The following is an 18,220-nucleotide window of genomic DNA, read 5'->3' as shown; positions in this document are numbered from 1 at the left end:
TTTCATTCTTTCTTCCCTCTTTCTTTCCTCCTTTCCTCCCTCTTTCTCCTTCCCTTCCACCCTTTTGTCCTTCCTTCTCTCTTTTCTTCCTCCTTCCTCCCTTCCCCTCTCTCTTTCTCCTTCCATCCTTCCCTTCCACCCTTTCGTCCTTACTTCCCCCTTCCTTCTCTCTCTACATCTTTTTCTTTCCTTCCATTCTTCCCTTTTGTATTTCTTTTCTTCTCTCTTTCCTTTATCTTTTCCTTCATTCCTTCCTTCTTTCTCTTCATCCCTTCCTTCTCTTTTTCCTTCCTCCTTCCCTTCCTTCCATCCTTCCTTTCCACCGTTTTATTCTTTCTTCTTTCCCTTTTGTCTGTCCTTCCTTCCCTCTTTTGTCTCTCCTTCCCTTTCTCTTTCTTTCTCCTTCCATCTTTCCATTCCATCCTTTTATTTTTCCTTCTGTCTCTCTTTTCTTCTTTCTTTCCTTTCTTCCTTCCATCACCGGGCCAATCCTCCTAGCAGTGCTAGCAGGCGACCCCCAAGTTAGAAAGTTTGCCCATGTCTGGTGTAGACACACCACCATCTGTTGCTTTAACTTGTATTTGCATTTGTAAAAGAGGACTTACGGTTCCACATCTCTGGAGGTTTGAGAAATGGACGTTGGGAATGAACAAGACGGGCTGTGTCTCCAAATCGGCCTGAGGCTTGAGGTATGTGATTTCATTGCCTCGGAAGCCCGACACTAAGCAGCTTTTCAGACCTGGAAGCCAGAATAAAAATGAATTAGAGGGAAAGTTCCCCACTGTGCTTTCTTGCCAATGGATTGAGCAAAAGTGTGGCTCTGATCTAATATCATGGGTTGATCAATGATGTCTTGCCACTTCAGCTGAGGCCCGATCTACACTGCATTATGGTCTGTGTAGACCAGTGGTTCCCAACCTTTTTTTGACCAGAGACCACTTTGCCAGGGACCACTTGACCAGGGACCACTTGAACAGGAATCAATTGACCAGTGACCACTTTGACCAGGGATGACTTTGACCAGGGACCATTTGATCATGGACCATTTGACCAGGGACCATTTGATCAGGGACCACTTGACCAAGGACACTTTGACCAGGGATCTCTTTAACCAGGGACCACTTGAACAGGAAGCAATTGATCAGTGACCACTTTGACCAGGGACCACTTAGATCAGGGACCACTTAGATCAGGGACCACTTGACCAGGGACCACTTTGTCCAGGGTCCATTTTGACCAGGGACTACTTGACCAGGGACAACTTGATCAGTGACCATTTGATCAGGGACCACTTTGACCAAGGACCACTTTGACCAGGGACCACTTGATCAGGGACCATTTTAACGAGGGACCACTTGAACAGGAAGCAACTGATCAGTGACCACTTTGACCAGGGACCACTTTGTCCAGGGACCACTTGATCAGGGACCACTTTGACAAGGGACCATTTCCACCAGGGACCACTTCAACCAGGGACCACTTCAACCAAGGACCACTTTGACCAGGGACCACTTTAATGAGGGACCATTTGAACAGGAACCAATTGACCAGGGACCACTTTGACCAGGGACCACTCTCCAACATTAGTATCAAAAAGGTTACGAATCAGTTTTTAGACAACTTTAGGTTCGATGTATTGTCGAAGACTTACATGGCTGGAATCACTGGGTTGCTGTAGGTTTTTTGGACCATAGGGCCATGTTCTAGAAGCATTCTCTCCTGACATTTTGCCTGCATATATGGCAAGCAACCTCAGAGACCTCACAACCTCTGAGGATGCTTGCCATAGATGCAGGCGAAACTTCAGGAGAGAATGCTTCTAGAACATTGCCATATAGCCCGAAAAACCTACAACAACCCAGAGGTCTCCTAAATCAGAAGCATATATATCTACATTGTAGACATAATGCAGTTTGATACCACTTGAACTGTCCTGGCACAATGCAATGGAATCATGGGACGTTGCAGCTTTACAATGCCTTTTGGAGCCACTGCAGTCAAAGTGGCGCCAAACTGCATTAATTCTACAGTGTGGATGTGCCCTCAGGTTTCCCCGTTTCCTCCTTGCCGCCTCCCCTCCTGTCCCATGCTTCTTCCAGTCGCCGCAAGCACAGCATGTGCCTCTCCTTCTCCTCATTACTATTAATAATAACTTCTAGGCGCCTTCGATAATTGGGAGCCCTCAGGCGCCTCATCTTCTATGCTGGGAATTTTAATGATTGTAAAGCTGCCATGTGTCTAGAAATGGAGAAAATATGGGGTTCAGGGGGCCCCTCGGTATCCACTGGGGTTTGGAACCAGGAAACCTCTTAATACCCAAGTCCCATTATATACAATGGTGGAGTAAACTGGTGCCCTTTATACAAAATGGCCAAATCAAGGTTTGCTTTTTGGATTGTTTCCCATTTATTTTCAAGCTGTTGGATGCGTGGATATGGAATCTGTAGATACAGAGGGCCGACTGCATCAATAGTTAGGAAATCTATTTGACGCAGGCATATCACATCAACTCTTAGAATGATAGAGACCCCCAAAGGTCATCCAGTCCAACCTACTTCTGCTATGCATGAAAAGCACAATGAAAAACCTCCCGACAGATGGCCGTCCAGTCTCTATGGATGTCTGCCATAGATGCAGGCGAAACTTCAGGAGAGAATCCTTCTGGAACATGGCCATGCAGCCCAGAAAACACAACAACCCATCCAGTCTCTGCTTCAAGATCATCTCTTCATCTTGCTGAATCTAAGAATGCATCAACACTGTAGAGGTAATGCAGTTTTGCAGCCAAGGCTTAAGGCTATGGGAGTTGTAGTTTCATGAGGCACTCATTGACGGACAAAGCTAAAGGCCTTATAAAGTTACAACTCCATGTTATTGAACCATGGCAGTTCAAATAGTGCCAAACTGCATTAATTGGACAGTGTGAATACACCCTAGGGGGAGTTGAATAGACGTGATCAGAGAGGTGTTTTGCATCCTCTGGAATCCTGGGAGTTGTAGTTTTGCAAGGCCCATCACCTTCCAGGCCAAAGAGTATTGCTGCCTCACCAAACTACAAATCCCAAGTTTACATAGTACTGAGCCATGGCCATTAAAGTGCAATCATTCTACAGTGCAGATGCAATCATCTCATCTCATTCCACTAGAACTAACACCAACTTTGAGCTCTGCCCAACTTACGTATCTCCCACTGACCAATCATCCAGCTCCCACTCAAGTTCTTAGCCAATGCCCAAGCTGCTCCCACCATTCTTTACCCGTCCCTTTTACCATATTGCATATGCTACACAACAGCTATACACAACATGGGTTGTTATGAGTATTTTAGACTGTATGGCCATGTTCCAGAAGCATTCTCTCCTGACATTTCACCTGCATCTATGGCAGGCATCCTCAGAGGTTGTGAGGTCTGTTGGAAACTAGGAAAATTGGGTTTACGTATCCAGGCTGGGAGAAAAAACTCTGGTCTGTTTGAGGTAGGTGTGGATGTTCCAAATGACCACTTTGATTAGCATTTAATGGCCTAGCAGTTTTAGGACAAACGTCAGTAGAGAATGCTTCTGGAACATGGCCATACAGCCTGAAAAACTCACAACAACCCAGTGATTCCAGCCATGAAAGCCTTCGACAATACAATACACATTACCTTAATGTCTCTAATAGATATCCAACATTTTAACACAAATCCTGACCAGTGCAGTTCCACTCTGAATATGGTGTTTGTTTTCTCTTCGACAGTATATCCATACTATAGAATTAATATAGTTCGACCCCACTATGGTGTCCTGGGAGTTGTAGTTTTGGGAGACCCTAAATGAGGCTCTGCTGGATCTTGGTTCTTGCTTCTAGACACATTTGCCTGGCTATCTTTGAGACCTGGGGCAAAATCTGGGCTTTTCATGGTACCACTGAGTTTCCCAAGACTGGTTTGAACTGCTATTTTTATCTCCCCATCCCATTGCCCCTTCTCTGTGTTTTTTTATTGGTGTTTTTATTTAACATGCCGCTTGCTCTGTTTTGAATATGGACTTGTTTCGTAAGTACCCTGCGGGGCATATGTCAGGGTATATAAAACCGACGGGTAAATAAATAGGAGGGGAAAAAAGTATGAGTAAAGAAGGTGTCTTTTTGAAAGAGAACTTTAGATCCGGTTGGAGCTGGGTTGGTTCAGACTTGCAATTGCTCTTGAATGGAAAGAAGCGGGTGCAAACTGACTGGTGGCTCAAAATAACTGACCACAGCCATTTCTAAGGGTACATCTAAACAGGAGAATCAATGCCTTAACTGCACCGGCTCAAGGCTATGGAGCAGTCATGGGTCTGAGATTTGTCTCTGTCCATTTGGATGGCACAAAACTGGAAGCCCCTTCCTGGAACGAAAATAAACTCAATACGAAAGTCAGGCGGGAGTGGGTATCGGATCCAAGCCTGTTTTTTTGGATCAATTGCTGCACATGTAGGTGTAGGTCCAAAGCACTGGGGCCTGGCAGGACCTGCAGCCAAGCACTGAGTAAGGAGCGCTCCTTTCTCAGCGCTCTCCAGCACTTTGGGTCTACGCGCCCGGACCTCACAGAACTTGAAGCCGAGCGCACAGTGCCAAGCAAGGACCAGGCACATAGGCCCAAAGCCTGCACCCCTAGGCCTGGGCGCTTTGGGACTATGGGTGAAGTCCTCCCAAATAATGGGTTGAAAGAAAACGGATCTTTCAGCACCAAAAACAAATATCTGACCTCCCAATTTCGGGAGACTCAGTTGAAACGGATCAGGAATCCCATCAAAAGCCAGGACACGAAACAAATCAAGGTTTACCCTGAATGCACATGACTACTATGCAGTCCTGGGAGTTGTAGTTTTACAAGGTTTTTTGCCTTCTCTGCCAAAGAATGCAGAAAAACAGCTCGAAAAATAGCACACGATTAACTAATTCGTCCTTGTCAAATCAGGAAAGCTGGACGATATGTCAATGCCTTTTGCTCCTTGTGGCATTTCTTATCCTATTTCACACTTCCCCCCAAACTTGTCGATATCTTTCCATCTTTTCTACTCACCATTATTGTTGGCATCCAGACACTTCCCTTTTCTCCTGAACTGTTTGCGTTCGTCATCCCGCATTTTCCTCTCTGCTCCCTAAAGGAGAGAGAAAAAGCCTTCAGCTCCATCATCATCCCCACCACCTACTTTATTTTGATCCCGACTTTCTCCCCAGAGGGACTCAAGGTGGCAGGCATGTAGCCGGGGGGGGGGGGGGGGCTTGCGGGGCTTCAGCCCCCCCCCCCCCGAAATTCTCAGGGTCGTTCGCGAAAAGGCCTTATTGGTGCATTATTTAAACTGTTATGTTTATTCATATCATGATCTGATCACCATACTCGATATATCCCATATGCATGGGGGTATTGGGGTAATGATGCAAAAGGTTTGCTAGGGTAGACCCTCTTACACTCAGACTCAGCCCCCCCCTGAAACTCAGCCCCCCCCCCGAAACCTCCCCTGAAAAAAACCTCCCCCCCCCCCCCCCCCCCGAATCGAAATCCTGGCTACGGGCCTGCAAGGTGGCTAACAATGATGTGGCACCATACAATAGAATTTTAAATTTAGGCAAAGACAGACACATTTGAATGCATAAACTACAAAAAAACCAAACTATTTCATATTTGTGTCATCATCATTCCCATCATTATTTTTACCTTGCCACCCTTACCCCAAAAGTGGGAAATGTGCAAACCCTCAGACATTAAAATAGTATTGAACTATTAGCACTTATCACAGCTATGGGCAAATTTCGGACTTCCAGGTGTTTTGGACTTCCGTTCCCACAATTCCCGAAGTTTGCTGGTTAACCCCATTTGAAAACATAAAATTAAAGGGGACTAAAGTTGTTTTCCCAGGGGTTCCGTTCAAAACAAAATTGACCTTAAAGTCCTCTTAAAGGCCAAAGGTATATTTAGTAGTCCCTTTGGCCCCGTCCGCACTTCCATATAATGCAGTTTACCTGGATTATATAGGCCTACATTGCCCCATAATGCAGTTCAACTTCATTATATGCAGTGTACGAGGGGGCTTTGAGTGGAGACTCTCCTTTGGGTTCTAAGCTGAACTTTTCCCACAGCCTAGAATCACATAATAATAGAGTTGGAGGAAATCACATGGGCTATCTAGTCCAACCCCTGCCGTGCAGGAAAAGCACAATCAAAGCCTGAGCATATTTAGCCTGCATTAAGGCCCGGCTCTTCCTCCAGCAGATCAGTCTTTGCAAAGCTTCTCAAAGAGTCATTTCCCAGGCTCAAGCCATTGGTTTTAGTCGGATGGAAACCGTGCCAAAAAGTGTGACTCTACCTTATCGCAGAATATCTTGATCTGGCAGATGGCCCGATGGACCAGGCAGTTAGTCCCCGTGCCGAAGTCATAGGTATCAACCTGAAGGTTCAGAGGGACACCCTTGACTCCCTTCTGGGAAGAGAAGTCCGTGCTCAAGCAGTTCACTCCAACAAAGACCTGCAGGAGAGAGATGGGGGAGCTCGTTGTTGGTGGGTTCTCCTTCTGCACAACACTGAAGTCTCGCAGAAGTTGACCATAGAATTATGCTGAAGGGCCTTACAAAAGCCCAGGAGGACCTCTATCATGATACTATGGTTAACTTTTGGCAGAAGATGACCATCGAGTCATGCTGAAGAAACTTAGAGGTCTTCATAGAGAACATACTCTCTAGGCATTAGTAGGTCCTCCAGCATGATACTATAGCCACCTTTTGTCAGAAGGAACTGGGCATTTGTAGGTCCTTCAGCATGATTCTATGGCCAACTTTTGGTCGAAGTTGACCATACAGTCATCCTGGAAGATCCTAGAGGTCTTCTTAGAGAGAGAGGATACTTCTCTAGGCATTTGTAGATCCTCGAACATGATATTATGGTCAGCGTCCAGCACAAGTTGACTGTAGAGCTCTGCTGGAGGAACATGTCCTTTCTAGGCTTTTATAGGTCATCTAGCATTATACTATGGCCAACTTTTGGCAGTTGTCCATACGGTCATGCTGGAAGGTCCTAAAGGTCCTTCTAAGAAGGATACTTCTCTGGACATTTGTAGTTCTACCAGCATGATACTGTGTCAGACATTGACCAAAGGATCATGCTGGCAGATTCTAGAGGTCTTTCTAGAGGGGCCACTTCTCTATGCATTTTGTAGGCCCTCCATTATGATATTATGGCAACTTCCAGCAGACATTGACCGTAGAGCCATGCTGAAGGACCCAGAGATTTGTGAAGTTCTCTAGTTATTTGTAGGTCTTTCAGCATGATACTATGTTCAATGTCTGATACATATTCTCCACACATATGTTCTGGAGAACCTAGGGATTCCTTGAGAGGTTTTCTCTTGGGTATTACCAAAAAAGGAGTTTCTTGTATATGCTATTTTTTTTTTTCATTTTCATGGGGGTCCTGCTTCCCTAAACTCAAGCAGAGAGCTAACTGTACAAAAATGACAAAGCATTTTTCTTGCTATTTCAACAAATTTGGAAGATAGATGAAGAACTGATACTGGACTCAAATGTTCTCCAGCATACACTGAGAACAATGCATAAGCATCAATATTCTTTCTCATTCCCCCTAAAGAACTTAGGAATGGTAGCTCCTTGTAGGAAATTAAGGATCGTTCACAGACTGGATAGCATCCTTGCCAACTACAATGTCCAGCATTCTCGGGGGAAGTCTGTAAGAATTTGAATGGCATAAGAGATACAGATTTGCAATAGAAATGGATATGGCTCCCTTCCCACCACCTACCTTTGCTTCTTCTGCAATGTTCCAGACAAAGGACAAGGCGTTGTAAGCTACCTCCTCAATGTGCTGGACAGTATTGAAATTCTCTTTGCAGTCAGCTGGGAGACAGGAAACATTCAGTTAACTCTTTTGCACTCAGTTACAACTTGAATGAAGGGCGTATTATTGTCTTCAAAAGATCCCGCCCTACTAAGCCAACTGGGAATCCCTTCTAAGATGCATCTATATGGAGAATGCCGTTCGGCACCACTTTAACTCCTAGAGTCAGAAAGGACCTTAAGGGCTATAGAGTCCAACCCTTAGCTCAATGCAGAATCTCCAGAAAGAGTATCCTTTTGGAGAAGCCCAGCCTCTTTCTGGAGATCTCCAGAGAAGGAGAACCCATCACCTCTCAAGGCAATTGGGTTCATTGCCCAACAGCGATTCCTATCAAGACATTCCTTCAATTGTTCCATCAAAATCTACTCTCCTATTACGTCAATCCATGAGACTTGGGCCCTCATTTCTGGGGCATTTGAAGAGGGCAATCCCATTACCCTACAACCTTCTCTTCATCAGGCTTGAGCATTCCCGACCCCAATCTCTCCTCATTTGTTTTGTTCTCCATACCTCTTCTTAACATCTGCCTCTTCCTTCTCTGAACCTCCTTGAACTTCTTTCTATATTTCTCAAAATATAGTGCTCAGAACAGAAGTATTCCAGATTAGGTCCAAGTATCATCTCCCATGTCAACAGGGCAGCGGGTTCACGCCAGGATTTAGATGACTGTCCAAGGTACTGAACACATTAATAGGTTAGGATTCAGCACCGTGGAAAACTCAATGAAGATCTGTGTTAAAACCTGGAGTGAATGAACTGCCCCACTAACATGGCTCTAAGAAGCACTGCTCCTTCCCTGATGCTAAGGTCAAAATCCAGACAGATCACTTCATGTTCTTTCAAGAAAAAGAGTAATTCATTTTTCCCATTAGTGTTTCTTCTTCTGAGCCCAGGATTTCTGCAGTTACAAACTTGTTCCATTGAAACATTAGGAAGAACTTCCTGGTGGCAAGAGCTGTCTGATATTGAAAAATGCTGTCGAGGACTCTGGTGGAGTCTCCTTCATTGGAGGTCTTTAATCAGAGGCTGGGTGGCCATATGTTAGGAGGGCTTGGATTGTATCTTCCTGTTTGGCAGAATGGGGTCTCATTGGATAGCCCTTGGGGGTCTCCTCCAACTTTAGGATTCTATTATATGCTTATATAATTTTATATATAATTATTATATTCTATTATAATTTGCTGTGCCAGCTTTCACTTTTCTTCCTACAGAAGACACCACGCAATGCCTCTACTCCGTACCAACATCGATGACTCTCTGCTTGGCTGTCGGTTGCCGCGAGTGCCAGTGCTTCCAGAACTTGAGCTGCTCCATGGGGATCTTTTCATTGTCGAAAACCACCATCACAACACTCTGTGAAGAAAGCAGGGATGCCCACATTAGACTCCAATCAACTTGAACATTGTGCTAATCTGCAAATTTATTTGCCCAAACAAAAACCAAAAGAAATACCCATTAAGCTTACTGACTTACCTTCACTTTGTTGGAGGACAAATGTAAACCTTTGGTATCGCCAATCGTCTTCAGCGTCACTGGATAAAACTGTCCCTTATTGAGGTAGGCCATGGGGGATTCCCCCGACTTGATGTGGATGGCTTTTGGAGATCCCAGCGTGTATTCAAAGTCACTAGAAAAACACAAGGAAAACAGGGAAGTCAGATTAAAAAAAAAAACTGTTTTGCTCAGGAATATAAATAATCATCAAGGATCTAGATTAGATATTGGACATCTAACTGTTAATTGAGAAAACCAAAGTGCTCTTCCAGCAGTCACCAGCCAATCCCTCTGCAATGCCACAAATACAGCTTAATGGTGTAACATTAAAAATGTTGACCATTTCTGCTATCTTAGCAGCCACCTCTCCACAAAAATCAACATTGACACTGAAATACAACACTGCCTGAGCTCTGCGAGTGCAGCATTTTCCCGAATGAAGCAGAGAGTGTTTCAGGACTGGGACATCTATAGAGATACCCAGGTGCTTGTTTATAAAGCTATTGTCTTCCCAACCCCACTATAAGCCTGCAAAATGTGGACTGCCTACAGACATCACACTCAACTCCTGGAACGATTCCAGCAGCGTTGCCTCGGGAAAATCCTGCAAATCTCTTGGGAAGTTAGGTGAACAAATGTCAGCATTCTGGAAGAAGCAACGACCACCAGCATTGAAGTGATGCTCCTGCGTCATCAACTCCACTGGACTGGCCACATTGTCTGAATGCCCGCTCACCGTCTCCCATAGCAGTTACTATATTCCGAACACAAGAATGGGAAACGTAATGTTGGTGGACAGGAAAAGAGATTTAAAGATGGGTTTAAAGCCAACCTTAAAAACTGTGGCATAGACACCAAGAACCGGGAAGCCCTGGTCTTGAAAGCCCTAACTGGAGGTCAGCTGTGGCCAGCAGTGCTGCGGAATTTGAAGAGGCACTAATGGAGGGCAAAATGTGCCAAGAAGAAGGCGCGTTAAGTCAATCCTGACCAGGACCGCCTTCCACTTGGAAATTGATGTCCTCACTGTGGGAGAACATGTAGATCAAGAACAGGGATCCACAGTCACCTGTGACCCCACCGCCAAGACACTATACTTGGAGGACCATCATCCTCGGGCTATGAGGGATTGCCTAACAGTATCATAACCGATTAGATATGAGGGCAATGCATACATTTGCTCCAATTGTATTTCTCTGGGACCTATCAAGTTTGATTCAGACTATGCAAGGATAGTGTCATGGTTCTACTTTGTAATCCATGGAGTCCTGGGATTCGGAGTTTAAAAGAGGGCATTTTGGTTCCTCATCCAGAGAGACCTAGTGCTTCACTAAACAGCAAATCCAAGGTAACTATAGGATGAAGCCACAGGATTTATCTGCCACAATGCTGCCCTTTGAATGGACCACAAGTGAGTAAATTATATTTCTACATAGAATGAGGTCTAAATATCCTAAATCCCACTGGATTGCAGATGCTAAGCAGGGCCAGCTCTGGTTAGCGCTTGGATGGGAGACAATGAAGACTTGGCCTGTGATACAGAAGACATATATAGTTACCTTTTAGCATCATTGAGGGAATAACCTTCTGAGCAAGGCACTTCTGGCTGGGTCTTTAGAATGTCATTGAAGATCAGGGACTGTCAAAGCACAAAACCAGAAAAAGTGTTAATTGAATAAATGAATTAATAGAGGGGGGAGTCCACTTAGGGAGGGAGTACTACTTATTTGAAGACAAAAAATGAGAATCTACTGAAGAAAGACAGCTTCAAGCTACTTCCTTTTCCCTCTCACCTGGAGGGCCGAAGTTTGCCCATGCCTTATCTACACTGTAGCATCAATGCAGTTTCATAGCACTTGCACTGCTATAGCTCAATGCTGTTGTAGTTTGGCAAGGTCTTTAGCCTTTTCTTCCAAAGAGGACTGACTGAACGACACATCCCAGGACTTTAGCATTGAGCCATGGCACTTAAAGTGGGGTCAAGCTGCATTCATTCGGCAGTATAGATGACACCTACGTGAATGGCATTACATAGGGGGCTATGCAACACACCCTCCGTTTTGTGGGGGATTTGAGTTGCAGGTGGTGTATCCAAATAATGACTCAATGGGGGCCCATCATGGAGATATCCCAGTAAATTCTGGAAACCAAGCTCACCAGAATCAGGCTCTGAAACCAAGGCTTGCCAAAGCTATTCATTTAGGGAAACGTGGTGGCTCTGCTCATCTCTGTGTAGGATGTGGCTTGTGTGGCGGAACATGGGAGCAGCACCAATTGCATTAATTGCATGTGACCCTCCCAAGCCATGTTCGCTGTCATAGAGAAAGATTGCATCTCTCAGTGCTGAAGGGATGGCTCAACCTTCCCTCTACCAGCTGAAGGGGAAAAGGAAAGGGCCTGAGACTGTTAGGAATTGTGGGAGTTGAAGTCCAAAACGCCTGGAGGCCCCAAGTGTGCCCATGCCTGGTGTAGATGCACCCCTAGCCCAGCACCCAAAGCACTGCACTATTCTTAAATATCCTTTTTGTAGCTCCCTTATTTAATGCTAGTATGTCATTTTCAGAATGTTTTGTAATTGACGTTGTGCCAGAGAGAAAGAAACTTGACTATGAATCAAATAAATAAGTAGAAATTCTCACCAACTTTTGAAAGAAAAAGATATATAGTTAGCCCTCCACATTTGCAAAGGTGGAGGCACAAGACCACTGTAAGAGTGAAAGAATTGTGTGTTTGTTTGTCTTCTCTAGGAATATCTGGGTCTTCCAATCGGACTCCATGTTCAACTTCCAATGGAAGCTGACCCTAGAATTGCATTGGAGGACCTAAAGATTCCTAGAGAGAAGGTTTTAAATAAAATCCATAAATAATCAAATCCGTAAAAGACAACACTCCAGATCTGGAGGGGTGACTGTAGTGTTTGGGGTTCTATGGAGGGCAAAGACCTCAAAACCCTTCCAAAAGAGCCACTGAAAGTCCAAACCGACTAAACTCTCAAATTGAGCCTCTAAATTTGAACTCGAAGCTAACCTCCTGCGGGTCCTCCTTGAAGGTGCTGTCCGGCTGCCATCTTTGCTGCGGAGGAGCCACATGGATGGCATCAAAGAGGGAATGGAGTGAGCCGTTGTCGTAGACGTCGCTGGAGGGGATCATGTAGCTCTCCGGATTGGCTTCCATCTTGCTGGGACCCGGGGGCAAAGCGGGGGGCTTGTGGGGAGCGGGGAGACCATCCAGCACCAAGCCATTCTTCTTGGGCAAGTCGGAGTATTCCTGGCTCACGGAGACATTCTCCGCCAAGAGCTTCATGAGCTGAGCTGAATTTTCGAAGGAGGAAATGTCGGGTTCGTAATCCATCACGTGGCAGTGCCTGCAAAGCGGAGGAACAGCGAACATCAATTCAAGGCAAAATAAAGAGATATAGGACAGGTGATACCTGACTTGAAAACAGTTCTAGGAGACCTCTACCTCTGAGGATGCTTGCCATAGATGCAGGCGAAACGTCAGGAGAAATGCCTCTAGAACATGGCTCTATAGCCCGAAAAAACCCACAAGAACCTAGTTCTAGGAGACTTAGGAGATCATGAGCTGAACATGAGTTGACAATGTGATGCAGCAGCTAAAAAGGTGAATGTGATTCTAGGCGCATGAGGTCAATATCGAGGGAAGCAAGAGTCCCATTCTATTTTGCTTTGGTCAGACCTCACCTGGAGTACCGTCTCTAATTTTGGGCACAACAATTTAAGACAATTACTGTAGAGTCTCGCTTATCTAACTTTGGCTCATCCAACGTTCTGTATTGTCCAACACAGTCTGCCTCCCTCCCAGAGCCACAGCTGATTCAACACATTGCAATATTTTGGTGCTAAATTTGTAAATACAGTAATTACTACAAAATGTTACTGTCTATTGAATTGCTTTTAATGACAATTTCTTGTAAAACATGATGTTTTGGTGCTTAATTTGTAAAATCATAACGTAATTTTCCTTAATCCCTCATTATCCAACATTTCTGCTTATCCAATGTTCTGCTGGCCCATTTCTATTGGATAAGCGAAACTCAACTGTATTTCCATGGAAACTCTATGTTAGAGTTTGCTATCATTTGGTTACTGGACTTAAAGGTACAATAATAACACGAGGAGTCCAGAATAAGGCCCAATAGAAATCCTTCATTCCCTCTGTTATAATTGAATGGAGAAGGAATTCAATCAGAAACCAGTGGGAATGGCGACGGGGATGCCTCGCTGAGAGAGAGCTCTCCCAGGGAGGACCGGCATTGTAGCGGCAAGGTTGAGCTTTGGCTCCCCACCTTCGACCGGATCGAAGGCAAAGGTTACCGCAAATGCCCTAGGCATTTCGAAGACCTCAAGAGGCCCCCTCCCTCAAGGAAGGAGCTCAAGAAGGTCCGAATCTTGCCAAAAGGGGAGCGGGCTGCTCCGCAAGGATCGGCCTCGGCTGAGCTCGTTTAACCGCCTCCACCCCACTTTCTATAATAAGAATTGGAAAGAAGAATTCTCTTGGGAGACAAGTGGATTGCAATCCCGAAAGAAAGAGGCCCTCTTTGGTATTAATGAAGGACAGAGAGAACTAGCAGGGTGTGGTCTTTTTGGACTCGGTGTGATAAGCATAGTCTTGTTGTTTCAACTGCTTCCAGCACAAGCCGTGTTCTCCCTTTCATCCTCCTTGGTTTCCAGACCATTGAGATCACCCTCCCAAAATAAATGGCCCATCGGCACCTTTCAGTTCTGTCCCAATCCCTGGACTGTGTGTACTCTTCTGCTATGTGCCTCACAGAGCTATTTCTAACTCGCTGCAGTGTGTTCATAAAAGGCTGCTTGATGCTTCACCTTCTAAGCCAGGAAAGGACTGACTCCTTTGCTTGCTTGCAAACAGGGATGAAGAAAGGAGGTGCTTCTAATATTATCCTGCAATTTGACTGCTTGAGCAATTGATGTTAGTAATCCTTTATGCCTGTTTTCTCCAATTTAGTGCTCTTCGGCGATGATGGGTTAGACTACAACTCCCATCAGCCACAGCCACAATGGACTCTGATGTTGTCATTAAACTTTGTGTAGTCCTTGCTGGCTACAGTCGTCACCATTTGTCATCCAAACACAAACAAGCTAAAAAAAGCCATGTGAAATGGGAGGACTATTCCCTCTAAGGCCCCATCTATACTGCCATATAATGCAGTTTGAACTGCATTAGATTGGTCAGTGTCGACTTATATAATACAGATTGAACTGCATGAATGAGTCTACACTACCATATTATCCAGTTAAATGGAAAACAGAGCCAACAGTGAGTCTTGGCACTAATACGGATGAAAAGGAAGTTTGGGAGTTAACTACATTTATAGATCCTCTGGAGAAACTTTGCAAATTGTAAGAACACATTAGCAAAGCCTTGCAAACTGTTGCCATTCATATTACTTTAATATCTGAGCTGGACATTTGTACAGAGTCCTTTCCTCTTGAGCTGAACGCTCCAAACATGGAGAAATGTGGACCCTTTTACCTGGAGATCATCCATGGACACTGGAGACTTGGAGCCAAACCCTGAGATCATGGTGATAGAATCATGGAGTTGGAAGAGACCTTGTGGGACTTCTAGTCCAACCCCCTGCCAAGAAACAGGAAAAGCACTCCCAACAGATGGCCATCCAGCCTCTGTTTATAAGGCTCCAAAGGAGGAGCCTCCACCACACTCTGGGGCAGAGAGTTCCACTGCTGAACAGCTCTCACAGTCAGGAAGTTCTTCCTAATGTTCAGGTGGAATCTCCTTTCCTGTAGTTTGAAGCCATTGTTCTGTGTCCAAGTTTCCATAGCAGGAAAAAACAAGCTTGCTCCCTACTCCCTATGACTAACCCACACATATTTACGCATGGCCCTCATCATGTCTCCTCTCAACCTTCTCTTCTGCAGGCTAAACATGTCCAGCTCTTTAAGCCACTCCTCATAGGGCTTGTTCTCCAGACCCTTGATCATTTTAGTTGCCCTCCTCTGGACACCACTCCAGCTTGTCAACATCTCCCTTCAATTGTGGTGCTCAGAATTGGACACAGTGTGATTCCAGGTGTGGTCTGACCAAGGCAGAATAGAGGGGTAGAATGACTTCCCTGGATCTAGACACTAAACTCCTATTTATACAGGCCAAAATCCCATTGGCTTTTTAATCTGCTGCATGACTGTTGGCTCATTATAATTATATGTATTTATATGCTACTTTTTATCTCTTAACAGAGACTCAAAGCGGCAAAGAGCGGGCAACCCTAAGCATGATTGTTACGAAAAGATAAATGCAGCCCTCATACGTGGAAAGAAGAGTCTGCATATCTTTTATTTCATGGACATCAGGATCCTTTGCAAATGAAGATGTCACATAAGGAAGCCAGCTAGTCTCCTCTGCCCCAAGCTGATCCTTTGCAAAGCTTTGAGAAATATGGCACAAAAAAATGTTTTCTCACCTTTTTCCAATGTCATTGCGCCCTGTGTTTCCGGATGGGACATACCGTTTCTCCTTTGGAATCTGCAAAAGTGGAAAGAAAGAAATACTGTTTTGCGGAGTGTCAGACTTCCAGCTGCCAATGGACACTACTCCATTTATTCAAAGAGATCCTGTTGTCGTTCCCGCTTTCATTTTAATGTCAATCCCTGCACCATCCACCCCCATGCCAGAAAAAACAACTTCTCTCCATGAATAATAAGCACAACCACACTGCCAACATATTGCTAAAGATTCTTATGAGGAAGTCTCTTTGTTAAGACCAGTGGCTGCCTATTGGTGGATGCATACACGTTCAAGGGAAATCATTCTTTACTTGAGGAAGGCAACTACTTGAGACGTTTGATCAATAAGAGACCTAAACTAGTTAAACAAAACCGTCTACTCCAAAATTCTTGGGAATTTTAAGTTCTCTGAAAAGGCGGAAGCAATATTTCTCTGCAAGATGAATATTTCCGGTAAATCTTGCCAGAGGCAAGTTAGGACATGGGGACGCTGTGATGGTGAAAGGTGACTCAAATTCTACAAAAGGTTATGTTATTGGCAACCCATTTGTTGCCTTGGAAGAGATTGTCAATCGAACTTGATTTAAAGGCCCAGTACAGCACGTCCGCCAACTGTCCCAATTTGGCAGGAATAATCCCAGTTAACCCTTTGTCATCCTGTGCAGGTACAGCTGTACCAGGAGCTCCAATTTTGTTTGCTTTGCATTGAATGTTTGTTGTAGTCCTAAGTTTCCGGGACTCTGCAGATAGGTGGCTTCTTTTGGCTGCAATCATAGGGCAAGCCACCCGTCAATTATAGTTAGGTTCCCTGGTCCTGCCCCCTTTTTTGGGTTTTGGAGGGAATAGGAGCCAGTTTGGGTTCAGTCCACACAGAGAAGCTTTCATGCAGGACATAATACCAAGAGCTCCTGTAGAAAGCTTCGTCTTCTACGGCTTGGCTGGGGAGATATACAGCCCACAGCTTGGCCGAGGATCATACAGCCTTACAGCTCCTTTGCTGAGGGACTTCAGCCAGCCATCACTGAAACCTGAACTCCTTTTCCCTTGGAAGTCTACAAAGCTCTGCTTGGTAAGGGTCACTCGCGGAAGCCAGATGCAGTTGGTACCGGGTGCAGGGGCTCCACGCCAACAGAGGCAAAGACAGACTGCCCAGATTAGAAGTTAAGGATTTCCCCATTAGTTACAGTTAAGAAGATAGTGCCTGTTCCCTGTGGACAAGATTGAAAGAGCCTATAGACTGTTAAGAAAGCTTTAAAGTACCTGTTTGTTTTCCTTAATAAAGAACATTGTTGAACCTTTAAGCAATCTAAAGACTCTGTTTGGGGAAATTCAAGGGCCTTTAATCTGAGGCAGGAGAACCAGAGGAAACATTCGGCCCTTCCCAGTTGTCTCAGGCAAAAGCAAACACTGCAGTCTTTCCTAGCTCTCCCCATTGGTAACGTTTGAGATGTTGGTGCACTTGGCGATGCATTTGGCCATACATGTCATCTGTAAAATGTTGAAGGGTATGATACATAGTATCTATCTATCTAAATATTTATCTATCCATCTATCTTTCCATCCATCCATCTATCAATCATTTTCAAAACACCTGCTGACGCACCACATTGTAAACCCTTACAGGAGCCATTTCCTGTAATCCACTTGGCAACCCTTATCCGAGGACAAGCTCTCCCAATACAAAAGCTTTTGTGATGGAGATATGGACCCTGCGTCCAAATCAGATAAAGCTAATTTCCGATAACCACAGATCGAACATTTCTGCTTACGGTTGGACAGTGTGATGAGGATTGAAACTGGGATAAGAGAACATCAAAGCATGGCAACTAATGTCAAGCTACAGCAGGGCTTTTTTGATGCCAGGAGTGGCTTCCCATACCATGTAATAGTCACAGAGGAGACTCAGGGCGGCCACGCTTTCGTCGTCTCCATTGACCCTCATCATGGCTTTGGTGGCTGCTGTCAGAGGGTTCTCCAGGTAAGTTTTCCAAGCCTCATCTTCATTCATGCAGGAGAACTTTTGGAAGCCCATCCCATCATTCTTCAGAAGGCGCACCGACCTGAAACTAGTGGGAACATGAAAAAGATCAAGTTGGTTAGGGTATGAGAATCCAAGAAAGTAATCGTTCTCAGCTTGGAGAGGCACCCCTGGTTTCTGGCTCCCACTCTATTGCTAACTATGACTCTTTCTTTCTTTCTCTCTTTCTTTCTTTCTTTTCTCTCTCACACAGAGAGATGTATTTGCATACACACATTTGCATCCCACTTGTGAGTACACAGTGAGACAGTCTCAGCATTTAGTTACTAATCTTCAACATGAGCAAAACCCTGGAAAAGTTCTTCAGAAATA

At 44.9% G+C, this 18,220-nt stretch overlaps 1 protein-coding gene across 1 annotated transcript in view; it reads right to left on the bottom strand.

The window, feature by feature from the left end:
• The window catches only part of GRHL3 (grainyhead like transcription factor 3), a 67,686-nt gene that overhangs the window by 23,429 nt on the left and 26,037 nt on the right, over positions 1-18,220 (bottom strand). The window contains exons 2-11 of the mRNA XM_060784253.2: positions 17,750-17,936; positions 15,828-15,889; positions 12,392-12,728; positions 10,924-11,003; positions 9,347-9,500; positions 9,115-9,226; positions 7,778-7,872; positions 6,333-6,491; positions 5,048-5,126; positions 606-739 (exon numbers count right to left, since the gene is read on the bottom strand). Coding sequence (XP_060640236.2) covers positions 606-739; positions 5,048-5,126; positions 6,333-6,491; positions 7,778-7,872; positions 9,115-9,226; positions 9,347-9,500; positions 10,924-11,003; positions 12,392-12,728; positions 15,828-15,889; positions 17,750-17,936 — 1,399 coding nt within the window. The remainder of the gene's footprint in view (positions 1-605; positions 740-5,047; positions 5,127-6,332; positions 6,492-7,777; positions 7,873-9,114; positions 9,227-9,346; positions 9,501-10,923; positions 11,004-12,391; positions 12,729-15,827; positions 15,890-17,749; positions 17,937-18,220) is intronic.

The sequence above is a fragment of the Anolis sagrei genome, chromosome X (genome assembly GCF_037176765.1).
Source record: "Anolis sagrei isolate rAnoSag1 chromosome X, rAnoSag1.mat, whole genome shotgun sequence".
NCBI lineage: Eukaryota > Metazoa > Chordata > Lepidosauria > Squamata > Dactyloidae > Anolis > Anolis sagrei.
The sequence above is the reverse complement of the archived record's forward strand: the minus strand, read 5'-3'. Positions and strand labels throughout refer to the sequence as shown.